This window comes from Trichoderma aggressivum (assembly GCF_033847375.1).
Source record: "Trichoderma aggressivum f. europaeum strain CBS 100526 chromosome Unknown scaffold_009, whole genome shotgun sequence".
Lineage (NCBI taxonomy): Eukaryota > Fungi > Ascomycota > Sordariomycetes > Hypocreales > Hypocreaceae > Trichoderma > Trichoderma aggressivum.
This window is the reverse complement of record NW_026946375.1, coordinates 241069-257693: the sequence shown is the minus strand read 5'-3', so window position 1 is coordinate 257693 and position 16625 is coordinate 241069. Positions and strand designations below refer to the sequence as shown.

At 52.3% G+C, this 16625-nt stretch overlaps 4 protein-coding genes across 4 annotated transcripts; 3 read left to right on the top strand and 1 right to left on the bottom strand.

Annotated features, from left to right (window-relative positions):
• Window positions 1-9763: 9763 nt before the first annotated feature.
• Window positions 9764-11536, bottom strand: Triagg1_3198 (uncharacterized protein; the record flags this gene model as incomplete). The annotated part of the gene is made up of 1 exon (XM_062897463.1): window positions 9764-11536. The coding sequence occupies one exon, from the start codon at window positions 11534-11536 to the stop codon at window positions 9764-9766; it is 1773 nt and encodes a 590-aa protein (XP_062757722.1).
• A 792-nt stretch (window positions 11537-12328) lies between these two features.
• Window positions 12329-12948, top strand: Triagg1_3197 (uncharacterized protein; the record flags this gene model as incomplete). The annotated part of the gene is made up of 2 exons (XM_062897462.1): window positions 12329-12364; window positions 12523-12948. The coding sequence occupies 2 exons, from the start codon at window positions 12329-12331 to the stop codon at window positions 12946-12948; spliced, it is 462 nt and encodes a 153-aa protein (XP_062757721.1).
• A 710-nt stretch (window positions 12949-13658) lies between these two features.
• Triagg1_3196 (uncharacterized protein) lies at window positions 13659-14432 on the top strand (the record flags this gene model as incomplete). The annotated part of the gene is made up of 1 exon (XM_062897461.1): window positions 13659-14432. The coding sequence occupies one exon, from the start codon at window positions 13659-13661 to the stop codon at window positions 14430-14432; it is 774 nt and encodes a 257-aa protein (XP_062757720.1).
• Window positions 14433-15527: 1095 nt separating this feature from the next.
• On the top strand, window positions 15528-16568 carry Triagg1_3195 (uncharacterized protein; the record flags this gene model as incomplete). Its single annotated transcript, XM_062897460.1, has 2 exons — window positions 15528-16407; window positions 16474-16568. 2 exons carry the CDS (start codon window positions 15528-15530, stop codon window positions 16566-16568), a joined length of 975 nt encoding a protein of 324 aa, XP_062757719.1.
• Between the last annotated feature and the right edge of the window lie 57 nt (window positions 16569-16625).

Here is a 16625-nt window from a genome sequence, read left to right as displayed (position 1 = left end):
TGAAGCAGATACCCGAAAAGGGGGGTAAGTCGTGGTCAACCCGTGTCTTTCCCCCATTGTCTGGCTCTCAACCATGCCTCAATCTGGTAAAACCGTCGCCGTCTGACATTCTCTGTCTCTTGTCGCGCCTTGTGTATCCCCATGCGTGCGCCAACCCCCTTCCCCCCCAGCTCTGTGCTGTGCTCGATGCCACTATACCGCTGCCCTTCCGCCGTTAGCATTTCGTACATGTACGAGTATGGCTCCGGCCAAGGCAGTAAAGCGTCCATGAAACCTCTTACGCTGCCAGAAGTTGGTCTAGTACATGTATGTGGCACCTTGGACGCTCCCGAAGGCCCATCCCATCCACACGGCTTCTCCACTCCTCCCGAAAAACCTCCCGCGACAAAAGTCACCTTGCTGTTGCCAATCGTGCCATTCCACAACGTTTATTTGTCTAACCCTCCACGAGGCAGTACGAGCAGGACAGGACGGTTCTGTTCTCTCCTTGCCACGGGCCCCTAGTCTGTGTCTGGGTGGGCGGCCTCAGCTGGAGACTGCTCACTCGCCATGAGGAAACAGGAACGCCATGCTCGGGATTGTGACACACTGCTGCGTGGCCATGCGGCCCGTGTTTCTTACCAACCCTGGAGCATCCTTTGGACGATGGGGCCAAGGCTTTTGGCGCGCCCAGGCTCTCGACTAAGAGGAGGAGACTACCTCTGTACATGTACTGGGCCTATCGGATGGGCGAAAGGATCGAAACCTTACTTGAACCGTCATGGCTGGCCAAGTGCACGCAGTGGGATGCAGATGGAATGCTATAGGAACTCGTTTCTATCAGAATCATGCGTGTTTGTCCTTGGTTGGATGGCCGGTGGTGCTAACGAGGCCGGGGTTGCTCAGCTGGGAGGGCGCTTTAGCATCTGCTCTATTGACCAGTAGCTCTGCAGACATTGTAAACGACGCATTACTCGTACACTTGAATTACGGATATGATGACTGATTTGCCATCACTAGCAACGGTATACCCCATTTGTACTTGTAAACTTGCATGTTGACGACGGACCCGCGAAGTAGCTGCATGCTCTATATTGAGACCCCAGTGGGATGAATACGTAGAAACCCCCATCCGCAAGACCGGCTTAGATCTTTACATTACATGTACCCATGAGTAAATAAATATACGCTTTACCTTGATCCCCTAGAGAGCATTATCGCTCGCTACTGTAGTGCCTACAACGATGCATATGGAGACTGGCTTCTAGTGGGGATTCTGCCTTTCATGCAAATACTGCGAGTGACTTTGTAGGTTATATTTTCCATTCGTTTCATAAATTGATCAATCGTACCTTGTCTCTTCTCATTTCTTCTCATTTCCTCATGTCAACAAAGCAAGGCTGTTGACAGGACCCCTCTTGACACACAGCACAGGGCATTGACACAACAAAATCCAGATTCCTTGTATAACCACCCCATTCAATGCCTTCATGTTCTCCACGCGCTCACACCAAAAAACCGCTTCTATTCATATCACGGCAGCGACCCGAAAATCCTCGAGGCGAGGGCATGGATGAGGAACTACCAACATGGATGAGGCTCTTTGGGCCTCTACAGATCATGCACATTGAAGTCGTACGCACATCTTTGTACGCAGATCTCGCGCGCTCCCTGGCGCCCACTGTCTGATTGGCACGCTGGCCGTCCTGCCGTGGCACCTTGCATGTCCTCCCAACGGGGTGGATTGGCTGGTGTTGTACCGGTGCGCCGGGTCGGACAGTGCCTGTGTCATGTCATTGGGGGCATTTGGGAAGATGGCTAGGAGCTGAAAAATATAGTAATAATAATAATAATAATAATAAAAGAATCGATGGGTGGTACCGAATCGCGAAAGGGCGGGCGAGTTCTGGAGCCAGTGCGAGTGAACCGTCACACCCGAAAGAGAAGAAAGGATGAGCAATGTCGCCCTCCAACCGGTTGTGTCTGTCTGTCCCCCCTGTGCCGACCCATGCTGCAAGTGTCGTCATGATGCCTGGGAATGGGACGGTTAAACTAGCCCGTTTGTGGGCATAATTCATCGGCATCAATTCTTTCCCTGGGGCCCGTCGTGTTTTGTTTTGTTTCCAACCTAATCTGACCTGAAGGCTGGGCGGCCTTTCTTTTGGTAGGGGGGCGCCAAGTGAGCTTCCCTCGCACCAGCAAATGCTACTGTCCAGGCCTAGGACGAATCGAGATTTGTGGTAGGGATCGCAGATCCCTGTCGACCCAATTCCATTTTCGAGAACCCTTGCGTCGATGGGGGTTTGCTGCCTGTAGTGGGTGGGTGGGCTAAGCAGATTGGATTCAGGGGGTGGAAATCCCGCCCAAGCTGAAGTTGACGGAGCTGAAAAGGCTTGGGAGAGTATAAACACTCACTTTGTTGGTCATACCTGACTCGATCCCCCCCCCCCCCCGGGCTCTAGCTGAAGATGAGAAGAGTCCCGAAAAGCGCGATGCCGAGGCACTGTTTCGCGGCACACGACCGAGGGGGACGAGATGCCCAAAGAATTTCCACGTACGAGTGCATGGACAAGGGCATGTAGGTATTGTAACTCCACTTTGCATGCCGATGACAAATTCTCATAGTACTACTCGTATAGCGCATTACAAGGCACATGGACATGGTATGGTGTAACGAATTCTTCTGCTTCTGCTTCTACCTCTGCTTTCTCTCCTTGAGCTCAGCTCTTAGTACATACAGTAGGTGCTCGTAGCTGGCCTTGCTTGGGTTCGCGCCACAGCCCCCAGTGGACATGAGTTTCCCCATTGGGAATGCCTCTACGGGTGTACAAGTGCTCGTAGCATCAAAATCCTCCGTGTTTTGAAACCACAGACGAGAAAGGACCAGCTAGCTGATTCAAACTGTCGCAGCCCCAACCGAACAGCCGGGAAAATGGTCTTGGAGAAACACACAGCTTTACATGTACGAGTACAGTATGCAACCCACATCTAAAAAAAAGGGGGGGGGGCTGGGGAGAAGACACACAGAGAGAGAGATACAGTCAAACATAACCGCCACCGTTGTACGGCATGAAAGCTCGTCTTAATTAACAGCTGGGGGTGGGGACCTCGAGGGTTGGCCTCGCTCTTTTTAACCGGACCCGTTCGGCGACCAGATGCAGATATACGAAGCACATCCCCTTTGTCACTCTTGCATCTGGCGAGCTGTCCGTGATTTTGACCTACCACGTGCCGGCGCGAAAAGAGGCGCTTAGATCATGGGCTAGTCAACATCCCGGCAAGCCAAGCTTGTTCCTCGTCGCCTATCTTGGGGCCCCCCGGAGCCTGTTTACGACAGAGTACGTTTACTGTACTGTAGATACTCGTACTCATCTCTCTCTTCTCTTCCTCCTGGGGTCCTTGTCCCCCATGCGGGTGGCAGTTCCTGCGGCCGGGGCGGTCTGCCTGACCACTCGCAATTATATACATCATCTCCTGCATCGTTGGTCCTGTCTCGATCCTGCAGCATCGCGGCCGGAGCCAAAACAAGCTGAGGTGTTGCCTTACATTGCATGCTTGCCCCCTCACGCTTTCGCCGAGATTCTGTCGGTCCAGAGACACGATAGCCTCACAAGCTACTAATGTACAGTATGTGCGTACGCATCTGTAACATCTCATCAGAGTTTGAGCGTGCGTTGTGGCTGGAGGGCTATGTGACGCCAAACCCTGTAGTCACCGATTTATTGGTTGGGCAGCAGGCCCACCCCTCCCGTTAGTTTGCATCAGCCGCATCTTACAGTAACTGCTGTGGGTGGTGTTGGATGGGGAGCAAGCGGCGAGTATGTATGGGAGAGCAATGGATGGGTAATCCACAGAAGGCATCCCGTAGCGGTTTGTTATGCAAAGAGCTGGATCTAACATTGAAGTTGTGTACATGGATGTTACAGTACAGGTGAAGGCATTACTCCGTCACAAAGAAGTAAACAAGGTGTATATCCATGACAAGAGAGAAGCGGGGGGGATTTACAGAGGAGGGAGGGGGTGCAGCAGCAAAGGGGGGATATCGACATTCCCGCGACACATTAGCTTAGTAGTTACGTATGCCTGTAGTAGTAATAGTAGTAGTAGTGACATGAGATGGGAGATTGTGATGCTGCGTCCCGGTTGGGCATATCAAAGACGAGACGGTTGATTTTCTCGCTCCACGCAACGTTCCTATTGGCAACGCCCCGGCTGGCTAACGCAGCTAGCCCGGCGCTCTGCGGCCCTTGGGATGAAGAATCCGTGCGCAACCATACGCTCGGGAAGGCTCATATCCGGCATGGGATGATGCAAGTTCTGGATGCAATGGACAGGTGCAATCTCCATCGCGGCAGCTTGAGGCATTCTTGTAATCGTAACATACAAGGAGGGAAGAGTTCCACATGTGCGGCATGTGGAGAAGCAGCTGGGCTATTCCCACGCAATCGGGCAAATTCCGATCATCTATCAAGTTGAGCCTTACAAGCACGAGTCCATCGTGATGGTGTTTGTGTGTACGGGAATGCTGACGCGGCTCTGCTCTCTACGGTGGATCAGAGGAACCAAATTGGTGGTGAGTGCATGTGGATGTATGGGGTACCCCCAAAGTGCCACCTGTCTATATACGTGTTAAGGTTGTAGTTTGGCATCAAATTCAAGATGTCTATTTTAATCAATGATCTCATAATTCCATTCCAAGTTGAGACAATCCCAATAGAGCAACTAGTAGACTTGAGGTATCATGCTCGAGATGGGCAGCGCAGACTACAACACACCATATAGACGTAGAGCTTCCAATTGATGCCCGACTGCGCGAATCGTACAGGGTAGCCCAAGATATGCACTAGGTGCTTGGATTTACTCGTCATCATCATGTCCATCCATGTCCAGACTCCTCGCCCGGCACTCGTGTCAAGTGGAGGCCGAGATACCGCAGCTTGGAGCCAATTCAAGGTTCACTCTTAAGCATGCCAAGAAAGCGGATCGAAACTCGTTATCCCGGTGCTAGCATCTTCCCAGTAGGTTTACTTGGCGTCAAATTCCCCGTTTCGCGGATAAGAAATAGGGCTGATGTGCGCCAGAGCAGCCATGGATATAAGCTACTCGAAGGCTCCAAGAGGCATTTCATCAGTCGAGAGAATCTTATCAACTAGATGACCGGTATTCGCATCTTCATTCTACTATACCCTCTTGGAAGAAGAGTGGCCGCCATTTAGCAAATCGCGTCCTTCTACCTGGATATCGTCGGCTAGGCAGAGAATTCATGCACTCACGGAAGGCTTCATGACGAATGGTAGTTTACCCACAACATCGACAAGGCTGCAACCTGTCGAGGCGACAGATCCCCGTAGCCTTGTTATCAATACTCGGGCTAGATACAAAGATTCCTTGCTCTTGAAGAAGAGGAGAGGTCATCCGAAAGAACCTGGACAACTACTGCAGCCCGGTGCCCCCATAGCGGGTCAACCTTGAGAAGAAGGATCCCGAAGTATCAAAACGTGGCTGCTAGCATTCGACTAGACCGTGAGCAGTACACATACATGGAAAGGTCGGAGCCCACCGACTATTCCCAAAGAGACGAGGACGGTGCTGTATAGTCGCAACGATGACTATCGAATCAACAGCCGCGAAGGACGCTCGTCATATATCATATCAAAGAAGAAATATGATATATTGGCTACATGATACGCGCGTGCTGGGTACATCTCTTGGCCCACCATCGGCCGCATTACATACCTACATCTCGAGGCAATCTCACTAGTTGACCGGACTGCCGCCGCAACGATGACGGTGATGGCTCCGGTATTCTCCTTTGTGCCGCCTTTTGACTACATCCCGGCTCAAATAGGGATCGAGACTCGATTGACCGATGGTGAGCAGGGAGATGTGACTCTATGCTGGCTGCAGGTATCGTGCGTGGGGGTGTGTAGTTTCTCAACTCAGATCGGTTCATTGATGAGACCACTTTGCTATCACAGTCAATGGAATCGGCTAACCTTGATAATACAGATTAGGACGAAACCATGGATGGCTCTGCTGGGAAATATCGGCTTGTGCAAGTTGACGGGCATCTGTTGGTCCAGTACCTAGCAGGGAGGCCGCGGCTGTGCACATCTCTTCTGCAGGGAGACAACGGAGCTGGGACGTGTTCAACGCACGGATCTGCTGTAGGGTTTGTCACACACATGCAAATACAAAGATGCCCGCGGAGGCCCTTCTGCGACAGCCGAGCACTAACACTCGGCATCGAGAGTAGGACGGAGCCGATATGCGTCTCACGTAAGGGGCAGACAATAGAGACGGGGGCTCATGAAGAAAATGGGGATGAGTATGAAGATGAAGACGATGCTCATCGAGTCTCACTCAGAGCAGAGTACACAGATCGACAGAGACAATACCCCGTACAAGTAGATAGTAATTCATATGCCGTCCGATGTCGTCGTTTTGAGAGATAAGCTGTCACTCACATGGCTCTTACGACAAAGGTCATGTCCCCTCCCCACGAGTACTGTACTGACCGTCTGCTTCAGATATACAGGCGCCCTCGTGACACACATTAGACACATCATGGGATCTCTTCTTTTTTGAACCAACCAAGCACTTCGGGCTCCATTCCGGAGGAGAGGATTGGACACCGTCGATGGGGGCGGGGAGGGACGTGGTCAGAATTTGTCACCCTCTTGGTCTCCCATCTGCTTGGCACCCTCCCGGGGTACAACGATAAGAGAGTGCTTCTTGTATGAGATGGGAGGAAAGATGGTAGGATTCTCTGCGTCATTGGTACAGCCAGCCTGTAGACGCAAAGTGCATGTACGTGGTTGTACTCTATACGGCAGGTCAAGGTCACCGCAAAGCCGTAGCCAAGTCGTTCAAGGCAGAGCAGAGCGGCTATCGCCCCCATCGGCGGTAGGCAAAGGAAGGGGGCAAGAATGTCGGCCGCCGCTCGTCGGCCGTGAGAGAACACAGTACGTGAAGGATCGAGCCCGGCCGGGCTGCGCCTTTTGCGGGCTTAGAGAAGGATAACGCCGACGTCCAAAGGCTCCTCTTCCAAGCTTCAATTCTCTCCCCCCATGTTAAGACTTGGCATTGTCGGCCTTTGGAACTGAAAGCGCGAACCAATACTCGTCCAATACGGACTATGTACCAGGATATGAGGAGGGGGTGCGGGAGCGGCTCGAGCCTGAGAGAGCACGTAATGCCACGACTACCTGCGCGAGCAAAGTACCTGCTACCTGGTCCAGAGTACTACTGTACCTCCATCGTGCGTCCGTAGGCTGGGGGGCCTTTCCGGTGAGGCGTGGAGCGCGCGCGATCTTTTCGTCGTGATCGTGGGCTCGTGGCGGTAGACAGGCCTGTGCGATCCTTGCCGCGCTGCGGATGACGACAAGGGACCCCCAATTGCTCTACTGTAGCGCAGGTCGCGGGTCGATGTTGGGACCAGGCCATTGGTATCCGGCTGTGTATGATGACTTCCGCATCGTGCTGGCAGGGGTGGGATTGAAGGCAGATGATCGCAGGGGGTGTGTCAATGTAGTTGAGCAGGGGGGGGGGGGGGGGTGGTTTATTGAGGAGCCGGCAGTCATTGAAGTCTCTACTCGTACGTCCATCTCGCTGCCTGTGGGTACTATGTCCTCCCTTCAGTTGAAGGGAGAGAAGAGAGTGAGTGAGTGTGGGAAGCCCCCAGTGAGAAAAAGGGAAATACGACTCTCACCATGACTAGTCATGTCTTGCCCTACAGCGGCCTCTGCCGCGTCCGAGTGAGACACGGAACTGTCAAACAAGGCCAGCGCTTGTCTCAGAGAGCCCACTGACACTTGTCTGGTCCGCAATACAGTACGGACGGCGGCCGTAAGAAGGGAGGGCAAAGGCACGCCGTAAATGGCGAGACGAGTCGGCCCTGGGCATCCCAATTGGGCTCGTGAGCATCCATCTCTGGAAATCCGGCCAGCCACTAGACCCGAGGCAGGTTGTGAGTACTTTTTGCTGCAAGCCTTTCTGCTGTCTTTGGATCTGTGTGGTGTCTCGTCCCCTTTGCCACGGCTTGATGAGAGACAGGACGGTGTCAATCTTGCATGCTGTGAAGAACATCTGGCGGTGAATGCGATCCGGAGACCTCCGTGCTGCCCCGGAGCGTTTCTTGACGGGCAGGCAGGCAAGAATCACATACATGGTGTGATATCGACGAACCATTTCGCATGTATGTACCCATGTCTACCTACAGTACAAAGGGACTGGACGAATCGAACGCTACAGCAGGAATGCTTGTACGACCTTCGGCCGCCGCCAAGGGAGCGAGTGGTGGCCATGAAATTACATCGACTAATAGCCCTAGTGTAATAATTGCCAGTCCTAGTCTCACGGGGCTTTTTCGCCTTGGTGGCTCTGATGCTTCTCGCAATGTGAGGGATGGGGAGGGGGAATAAGCGAAAAGCGGCTCGCGCAGTTATTTCCTCCGCAATAAGCAATCGGCGACGCTAAACTTCCTAGTTGGATCGTTCCGACGCCATCCCATCTGTTTGCTGGGAAGGGGGGAGAAAGGTGCATCCTGGAGATGAATAATGGAGCACCCCGTATCTCCTTCTAAGCCGGCAAGGATGCTTGAGAAGATTGGACTTCGCGTATCCGTTGAGAAGCCTGCAAAAAAGGAAGGGCAGAAAACTCTCCGTGCTTGTAGGGTGACGTCTTAACTCGGTGAAGCTGAATAGGAGCCTCGCTATTTCAGCTGGGGAGCTCTCCCGAGCTCCTAGGGTCCCTGTTCCGCCTCAAGCGCGTCTGGGTCAAAGTCCGATCTAGAATTGGATGCTTGCTGACATTATTCATGGTGAGAGTACATGTGAACAAGGTTTCCGAAAAGCAGTCGTAAGAAAGCATCGCCTAGAGCCATGCCACGTCAGGTAAAGGCAGGGAGAGGGCATGTAGGGCGTCTTGGCCTAGGGGCAACGGCAACTCCATAGGAGCTTTCGTTTACCGCTGGTCACAGAGGATTCATGTTACATGCTGACAAGATTCAATGGGCCTCGGCCATGGCGAAATTGATTGGGGGTGCTTGATTGTATCACCTCTTTTCGGGGGATGAGAGGTGCGGGCTGGGCCAAGATTCGACCGTGAATCTTGGTGGCGTTCTTTGTGTTAGTCGTTGTGCTACGTGGCTTGACTTGGTTCATTCGATAGCCACGGAGCCAAGGTTAAGAAGTTGCAAAGTTACATGTAAGCGACAGCCGGGGAAACTGAAGAGCGGTTTTTAAAGTGACCAATTGAGTGTTGCTTCATCAACTCCATTGGTATTGACATAGGTCTTGTTGGGCAATGTGTCTTCTCGGCAAATATGAGAGACTTGCTAGTGGTCAAGACTGGCTAATTTTCCTCAACGACGACAGAGTGTGAATCTGGTGGTAATTTACACAAACTTCTGTTGCAGTTCCAGATAGCCAACTAGATGCAGCTGGAAGTTATCAAATTGGCCCAAAAAGGATTGCAACATATGGTTGACAGTGGGCCTGCGTGTAACGATATATGCGATTCATGGAAAGATATACCACACTAACCCAGATCATATCGTTAAAAGGTTTTAGCTATTTATTCGTAAGCAAAAGATCACAGAGACTTGATGTCAGGGTTAGATCAATATATACTGGGAATTTAGTTACAAAGTTCTCCGGTGTCTTCACTACTACTCGGTAACATTTAGTAATTGTAAACTGTATTCATTAATTTGTTTCATACGCTTTTTGTACAACAACCTCAACATCCAAATACACAACCCATGAAGAACTCTCGCTTCAAGCTAAGTTGCTACAACCAGTCCTTCCTGCAAACCGCGAATGGCTACCATAGCTCCCCAAGCACCTGGATCAGGTGGCAGCTCCTTGCTCTCGTTCGACACGCCGACATAGGTTGCTCTACCCAATCTAGGCCTCATCGTCTTGGTGGCGTCTGCCCCATCCTCAGCCGCCTTGACGCCGCTATTGAAGCCAGACTCTCCCATGACCGCAGCAAAGGGGATGAGGGTATCCATGACGGTACGATCTCCAACCTTGGCTGGGGTGTATCGGCGGAGGTTTTCGAGAGCAGTTCCAAGAGCGGCGCCCCAGAGTGCGACTGGGTTCTGGGCCAGGCCAATGTTCTTCTCAACAGCTGCGCGCAAGGAGACGAAGAAGATGCCCAGGATGCCGCCCAAAGTACCGCCCATCTTGCTCTCCACGATGTCTTCGAGCTCTAGGAGAACCTTGACGACTGATCCGGCCTTGGCCAATCCAGAGTCGAGTGCCGTGAGAAGGGATGTGGCACCGGTCTTGAGCGTCTCTCCACAGTCTCCGTCGCCCATTACGGTATCCCACTTGGTCAGGTCGGGCTCGGCCTTGATCAGAGCTTCACAGGCGTTTCGAAGCATGCTTTCTAGAAGAACGGGATTGATGGCCAAGTCCCTTCGCTCATCGACCGTCTTGATCTCCTCCTTTGGCGGCTGGACGAGTTGTTGCTGCCGAGTGCGTCGTTGAGCTTGTGACCCAGCCATGGATTCCCAGAACGTAGTTGTCCTGACGTCAAAGAAGGACTTGATCTCTTCGACAGAGTAGCTGCAGTTCTTTGCTGCCGCCGTGACGTTGATGAAGGATACGGAAAATGCAGGGGCGTTGAGAGATGTTTCGAGAAACCCGGCGCATATCCGAACAGGCTCAATCTTCCAATCTCTTGACAACTGCTCCAAGAGCTCGTCCACCAGTGCACCCATCTCCAAATGGGACATGCCGCCAAAGTTGCTGACGAGCAGCACGACTTCATCTCCAGGGGCAAAGTTAACGTAACCGCGCTCAGGATCCTTTTCATCTAGACAGTGCCGTAGGATTTGTCCGACAAGTTCGGACGCTGATGGCGCGGGTGATAGCTTCTTATAGCCGGGTTCGTTGTGAGGGCCTGTGCCGAGCTCAACCTCGTTCTCCTGCAGCATGCCGTGCTCTGTACGACCGGGAACATGGCAGTGGTCCAAGGTTGCTGCAATCGACACAATCTGCTGCGAAAATGCCACGCCAAGGTTGTAAACTTCATCAAGAGAACCTCCAGCCCCAGCAGCGCCACCCATGACCTTGAGGACGCCGATCTGGCCGGCCAAGCCTCTGCGGCCAACCATGCTTCCGTTTTTGCCAACAGAAACATCGTCACCGCAAATAATGGTTCGGCAGTTGTGGCCCTTGGCATTGGCTTTTTCGTTGGCCAGTCCAAAATGCAAGCAATCACCAGTGTAGTTTGTAATGACTAGAATGGTGCCTGTGTCACTGGGAACAGCGTCAACTGCTGCAACGATTTGTTTCGTGCTGGGGCTGGCAAAGATGTCTCCTTGAACAGAAGCTGTGAGCATGTTCTTGCCTACATAGCCGGTCCATGCTGGTTCGTGTCCGGAACCGCCTCCACTGATAAGGACCACCTTGGCCTTGTCATAGGTAGTGTCGTATACCACTCTGTTAGTTTCATCTAAACTCAGAGATGGGTTATAAGTGATGATGCCTCTCAGAGCCTTGTTGACGAGACCGTCGGCTGAATTGAAAAGATGCCTATTTGACATTGTGTCGACGTTGTGCTAGAATTCTAGGGGGGGTTGAGCGTGCCGTCGTCCGATTGGAACACAGCAAGGACATGGGCAAAAGGCAGAGGATATAAGCAGAATGCAGGCCACGAGGACCACCACACTCCTACATCGGAGCTACGGAAGGACGAAAAAAGACTTCCACATCTTCGTGATCTCACCCAAGCACCTGTACCACCCACAATCCAGCATCTTTGTGGCCAAGGAGGTCGAGAACCATGATTTTGACGTTACCCCGTAACTGCTCCGCCTCCACACCAACAAGCTCGACAGCAAAACAGCAATATAAAAATACACCTTCTCCGCATTTTTACGTTTCTTCTCCACTGCTGTAGACCCTGAAATCCAGAGCTATCGAGTTGGCCCTGCGTGTTCAAGCTTCCCCGTTTGCCTCCCCCGTCTGACCCCAATCGGATTTCCTAATCGGGAAATACCGAACATGTTAGCCACGGAGAGCTGATGTTGTTCGACTTGAGGCCGCAACCCCGCAAATTACAGCAGTCTGTATGTATGAATCAAAGATGTAAATTCATGGAATAGGAAACTCGGATGTGATGGCGGATTAGTTGGTGTGGGGTTGCTGGGTGAGCAAAGGCGATGTCAGTTGGCCGACTCTCGGATCCCGCTTGAAGCCATAAAGACATGGATGAAGCTCGTTTTCTTTGAGCAGTACTGAGATGACTGGAGTTTGCGAGTCTTGAGGGGAAAAAACGAATTTCATTCTCTCTGATTACTTTCATTTTTGTCTCTTAAGTTCGACGCCGATTCACAATGGCACCAAAATGGAGGATCGCCATGGGCTGCGATGTAAGTGCACCTGTTTTACACGATCGCTCCTCCAACCAAGATGAGATGAATTATTGTTCATGAGAAAACATTACAATCATCTATCTCATGGATATGATCATACTTTCATTTTAAGAAGAATCAGCGCCCCAATCTAACACCAATAACCATCCACATAGGACGCTGGCGTCAGCTACAAAAACACAATCAAAAAGGACTTTGAAGTCGACGCCCGCGTAGGCGAAGTCATCGACGTAGGATCCGACGAAGTTTCCGACAAGACACCTTATCCTCTCCGGGCAGCCGCCGCCGCTCGCCTCGTCGCCGAGGGCAAAGCTGATCGCGCGCTGCTCATCTGCGGTACCGGCCTGGGCGTCGCCATCTCGGCCAACAAGGTCAAGGGAATTCGAGCGGTCACGGCACACGACAGCTTCAGTGTCGAGCGCAGCGTCAAGAGCAATAATGCACAAGTATTATGTATGGGGGAGCGAGTCGTTGGGTTGGAAGTCGCGAGGAGGCTGGCTACGGAGTGGCTGGACTACGAGTTTGATCCGTTGAGCGCGAGTGCCAAGAAGGTGGAGGAGATTGGACAGCTGGAAGTGTAATAATGAAAAGTGATTAATTGTGTAATTCTGTTTCATCTAATTGGTGCCTAACAAGGGGCAGATGTGTGTAAGAGACGCGAGGTTCGGTAGAAAGTAAACTGGAATACTGGATGTGGCAACGCAACGCATGCAATGCACACGCAGGGACAATCCGAGCCTGGAAAACATTAACTCGTTTCAGCAAAGGCACAAAACACTAACTGATTTTGTGGCGTTAGCAGATACCAAGTATAACTGGATGCTGTGGATAAAGAAGGAGAAATGAGCAAGTCTCGCGGGCATGGCTGCTTTGGTGTTTCCGACCAACTGTTCATGGGACCGGCCAGTTTGGGCGAATCGGGATCTTGTAAGTGGGAGTAAGAAAAGTTCGAGTCGTATCCTCGTATGCATTCTTGCTGGTGTAAGCACACCCGCAACCGGAGATGATGCCAAATAGCCGCCGCCTTACCGGCATCCCAGAAGTGGAATGGGCGGGACGGAGCCGGTTGCGCGGGGGAAGTTTTGCTTGACCCGCTCGGTGAGGCGGCGTGGATGGAATGGAATAGCTTGGATCTCAGGAGCTTGGCTCTGGAATTGTTTGCTTCTGCTGCAGCTGTTGTTGCCATTGTTGTTGTTGTTGTTGTTGCTGCTGTTGTCTCTAGATATTGTTGTATCTACCTAACCATCACCACTTTGACAGTCGAGACTCGTGCATCAGCAAGTCCGTTACAATGCCCAATCGCACGCCCAGGCGCCGCCTCGTCGGCCTCTCTACCAAAATGTATTTTTCTCTCCAGCGAACAAGAGACTTTACGGATAGCTTCATCTCTACGCTAGCAGCTGTGCCGCAAGAACTCTTATCCAACATCGACGTCTTCATTATCCCCGACTTCATCTCCCTCACCAACACAATCGCGCAATTAGAATCAAGCCATGTCCCCGTATGGACCGGCGCTCAAGATTGCCATTGGGAAGACGAGGGAGCTTTTACCGGTGAAGTCAGTCCCTCAGTGTTAAGCAGCGCCGGCGTCAGGCTCGTGGAAGTCGGGCATGCGGAGCGAAGGAGGATTTTCGGTGAAGATGATGCCGTGGTTGCGAAGAAGACTGCGGCAGTGAGTCGCAATGGCATGATACCGCTGGTGTGTATCGGAGAGAGGAATCATGGCGACGTTGATGCTGCCGTCGATGAGTGCCGCGTGCAAGTTGACGCCATCATGAGCTCTGTAGCCGATGAAGCGGAGGTTTTCCTGGCGTATGAACCTGTTTGGGCAATTGGAGCCAGCCAGCCGGCTGGGGAGAAGCACATTCTGGATGTCGTTTCTGGGATTCGAGACTTGGATTCCGTCAAGAAGAGGACGGGGACAACGAGAGTGCTGTATGGAGGCAGTGCAGGACCAGGGCTCTACGAGAAGTTGAAGTCCGGGCTGGACGGGTTGTTTCTGGGCCGATTCGGACATGACCCGCAGCAGTTTATCAAGACGATACGGGAAGTAGCTGAGGCATGACGCTGAGGGAATGGATTGTGCATCGTTATGGATGGCTGCAAGTTATGATTACAAGCTGAACATCATACAATCCATTATTCGAAGCTGGGCCATGGAGTGAGGATAAGCTTGGGTCGTGAGAGCTAAACAAAAATGACATCAACCATGTTTGCAGAGTCTGAGCTCAACAACTTGGCAAAAACATTCAGTTATTCTAGCGCCCGTCTCTTGAATCCTTCATAACAACCCCATCCATTCGGTTCAGGGTTAGGGCATTCCTCAGAATAAACAATACGAAACCCTTCAACCCACATATTCCCATATCAGAATCTCACTTCCCGCATCAATCCCCAATACAAGCAACATGCCACGATACGATAACACAAAATTCTCTCAATCGCTAAACCGGGTCGTGACGGGCCAAGCCCGGATACCCCCGGCCCATTCCCGCCCGGTTGACGTCGTGAACAGGAAGCCGACATCGCCGTCACTATGATATTATCGAGAGCCGATCGACTGTCATTTACCCCTCCTTTGAGGCAAGGTTAAAAAAAAGCGAGTATAAATTGAGGGTTGAAAATGGCGCAGACCTCGAGCTCTTTTTTCCCTCTTCTCATTACACAACACATCGTTTCTCGATAAACAATCGAACAGCATATTCAATTGAAAATCAAAAGTATTCAGTGATTTAATTCACAGTTTGTCATTGACACAAGCCCAATTGAATCGTCCCATGCATCTAACCATGGCCAGGCACACTCTTACATCACTCGGTACACCTCGTCCAGTCGCCATGGCGTCTTTCGGTGGTAGTCCGTCCAGACGGGATCATGTCTCTTCAGGTAATGTGTATCGCATGAGCCGGTGCCCGCTCTCTCCTTGAATTCACCAACAAGTCTCTCATGTTGCTCTCTCTGTCTACCACTTATAAGAAAGTTTTTTTTTACTTCCAAGAGTAGGTAGATGGAAGAGAGACGTGCTGAGGCTGGTGAGTGCGAGGAGGGAGCGCGGCTGAGAATATACGGCCCTGAACTTGATCTGGATAATACCAGCGAAAGGATCATGCTTGTCCCCCTTACTATCCTGTCCAGGTTTCCTAACCCTCGTAGGTCCATCATGAGTCCTCCCGCCGCCGTCTCGCCCACCCAGCGCACTGCTGAGCTTGTGACGCCCGTCTCCAAGCTGGCCGTTGCTCAGAACCAGAACCAAGGCCCCCTGGCCGAGACCGTCTCCGAGATGCACGGTCAATGGGACTCGTTCACCTTTGCCCCCATCCGCGAGTCTCAGGTCTCGCGCGCCATGACTCGCCGCTACTTCGAAGACCTCGACCGCTATGCCGAGTCCGACATTGTCATCATCGGCGCCGGATCCTGCGGTCTCAGCACCGCGTACGTTCTCGGCACGCAGCGTCCGGACCTCAAGATCGCCATCATCGAGGCCTCCGTCTCGCCTGGTGGAGGTGCCTGGCTGGGAGGCCAGCTCTTCTCCGCCATGGTGATGCGCAAGCCGGCCGATGCTTTCCTCCGCGAGATTGGCGTCCCGTACGAGGACGAGGGCAACTACGTCGTCGTCAAGCACGCGGCGCTCTTCACCTCGACCATCATGGCCAAGGTGCTGCAGCTGCCCAACGTCAAGCTCTTCAACGCCACCTGCGTCGAGGATCTCATCACTCGCCCTTCTGCCGAGGGAGTGCGCATTGCTGGTGTTGTGACCAACTGGACTCTTGTCTCGATGCATCACGATGACCAGTCTTGCATGGACCCCAACACCATCAATGCTCCCCTTGTCATCTCCACCACTGGCCACGATGGCCCCATGGGTGCCTTTTGCGTCAAGCGCCTTGTCAGCATGGGCCGTATCGAGAAGCTGGGCGGCATGCGCGGCCTCGATATGAGCAGGGCCGAAGACGCCATTGTCAAGAACACTCGTGAGGTTGTTCCCGGCCTCATCGTCGGAGGCATGGAGCTCTCTGAGATTGATGGAGCCAACCGTATGGGTATGTTGAAATATCATAAAGGACATCTAGTCTGTTGAAGAGATTGACTAACATGGTGATGTATAGGTCCTACCTTTGGTGCTATGGCTCTCAGCGGTGTCAAGGCCGCTGAAGAGGCTCTCAAGGTCTTTGAGACTCGTCGCAAGGAAAACGCCATCTAAATGTGATTCATGGGACACGCACCACCAACCTCGTCATTCATTTGATACTAGTTCTTT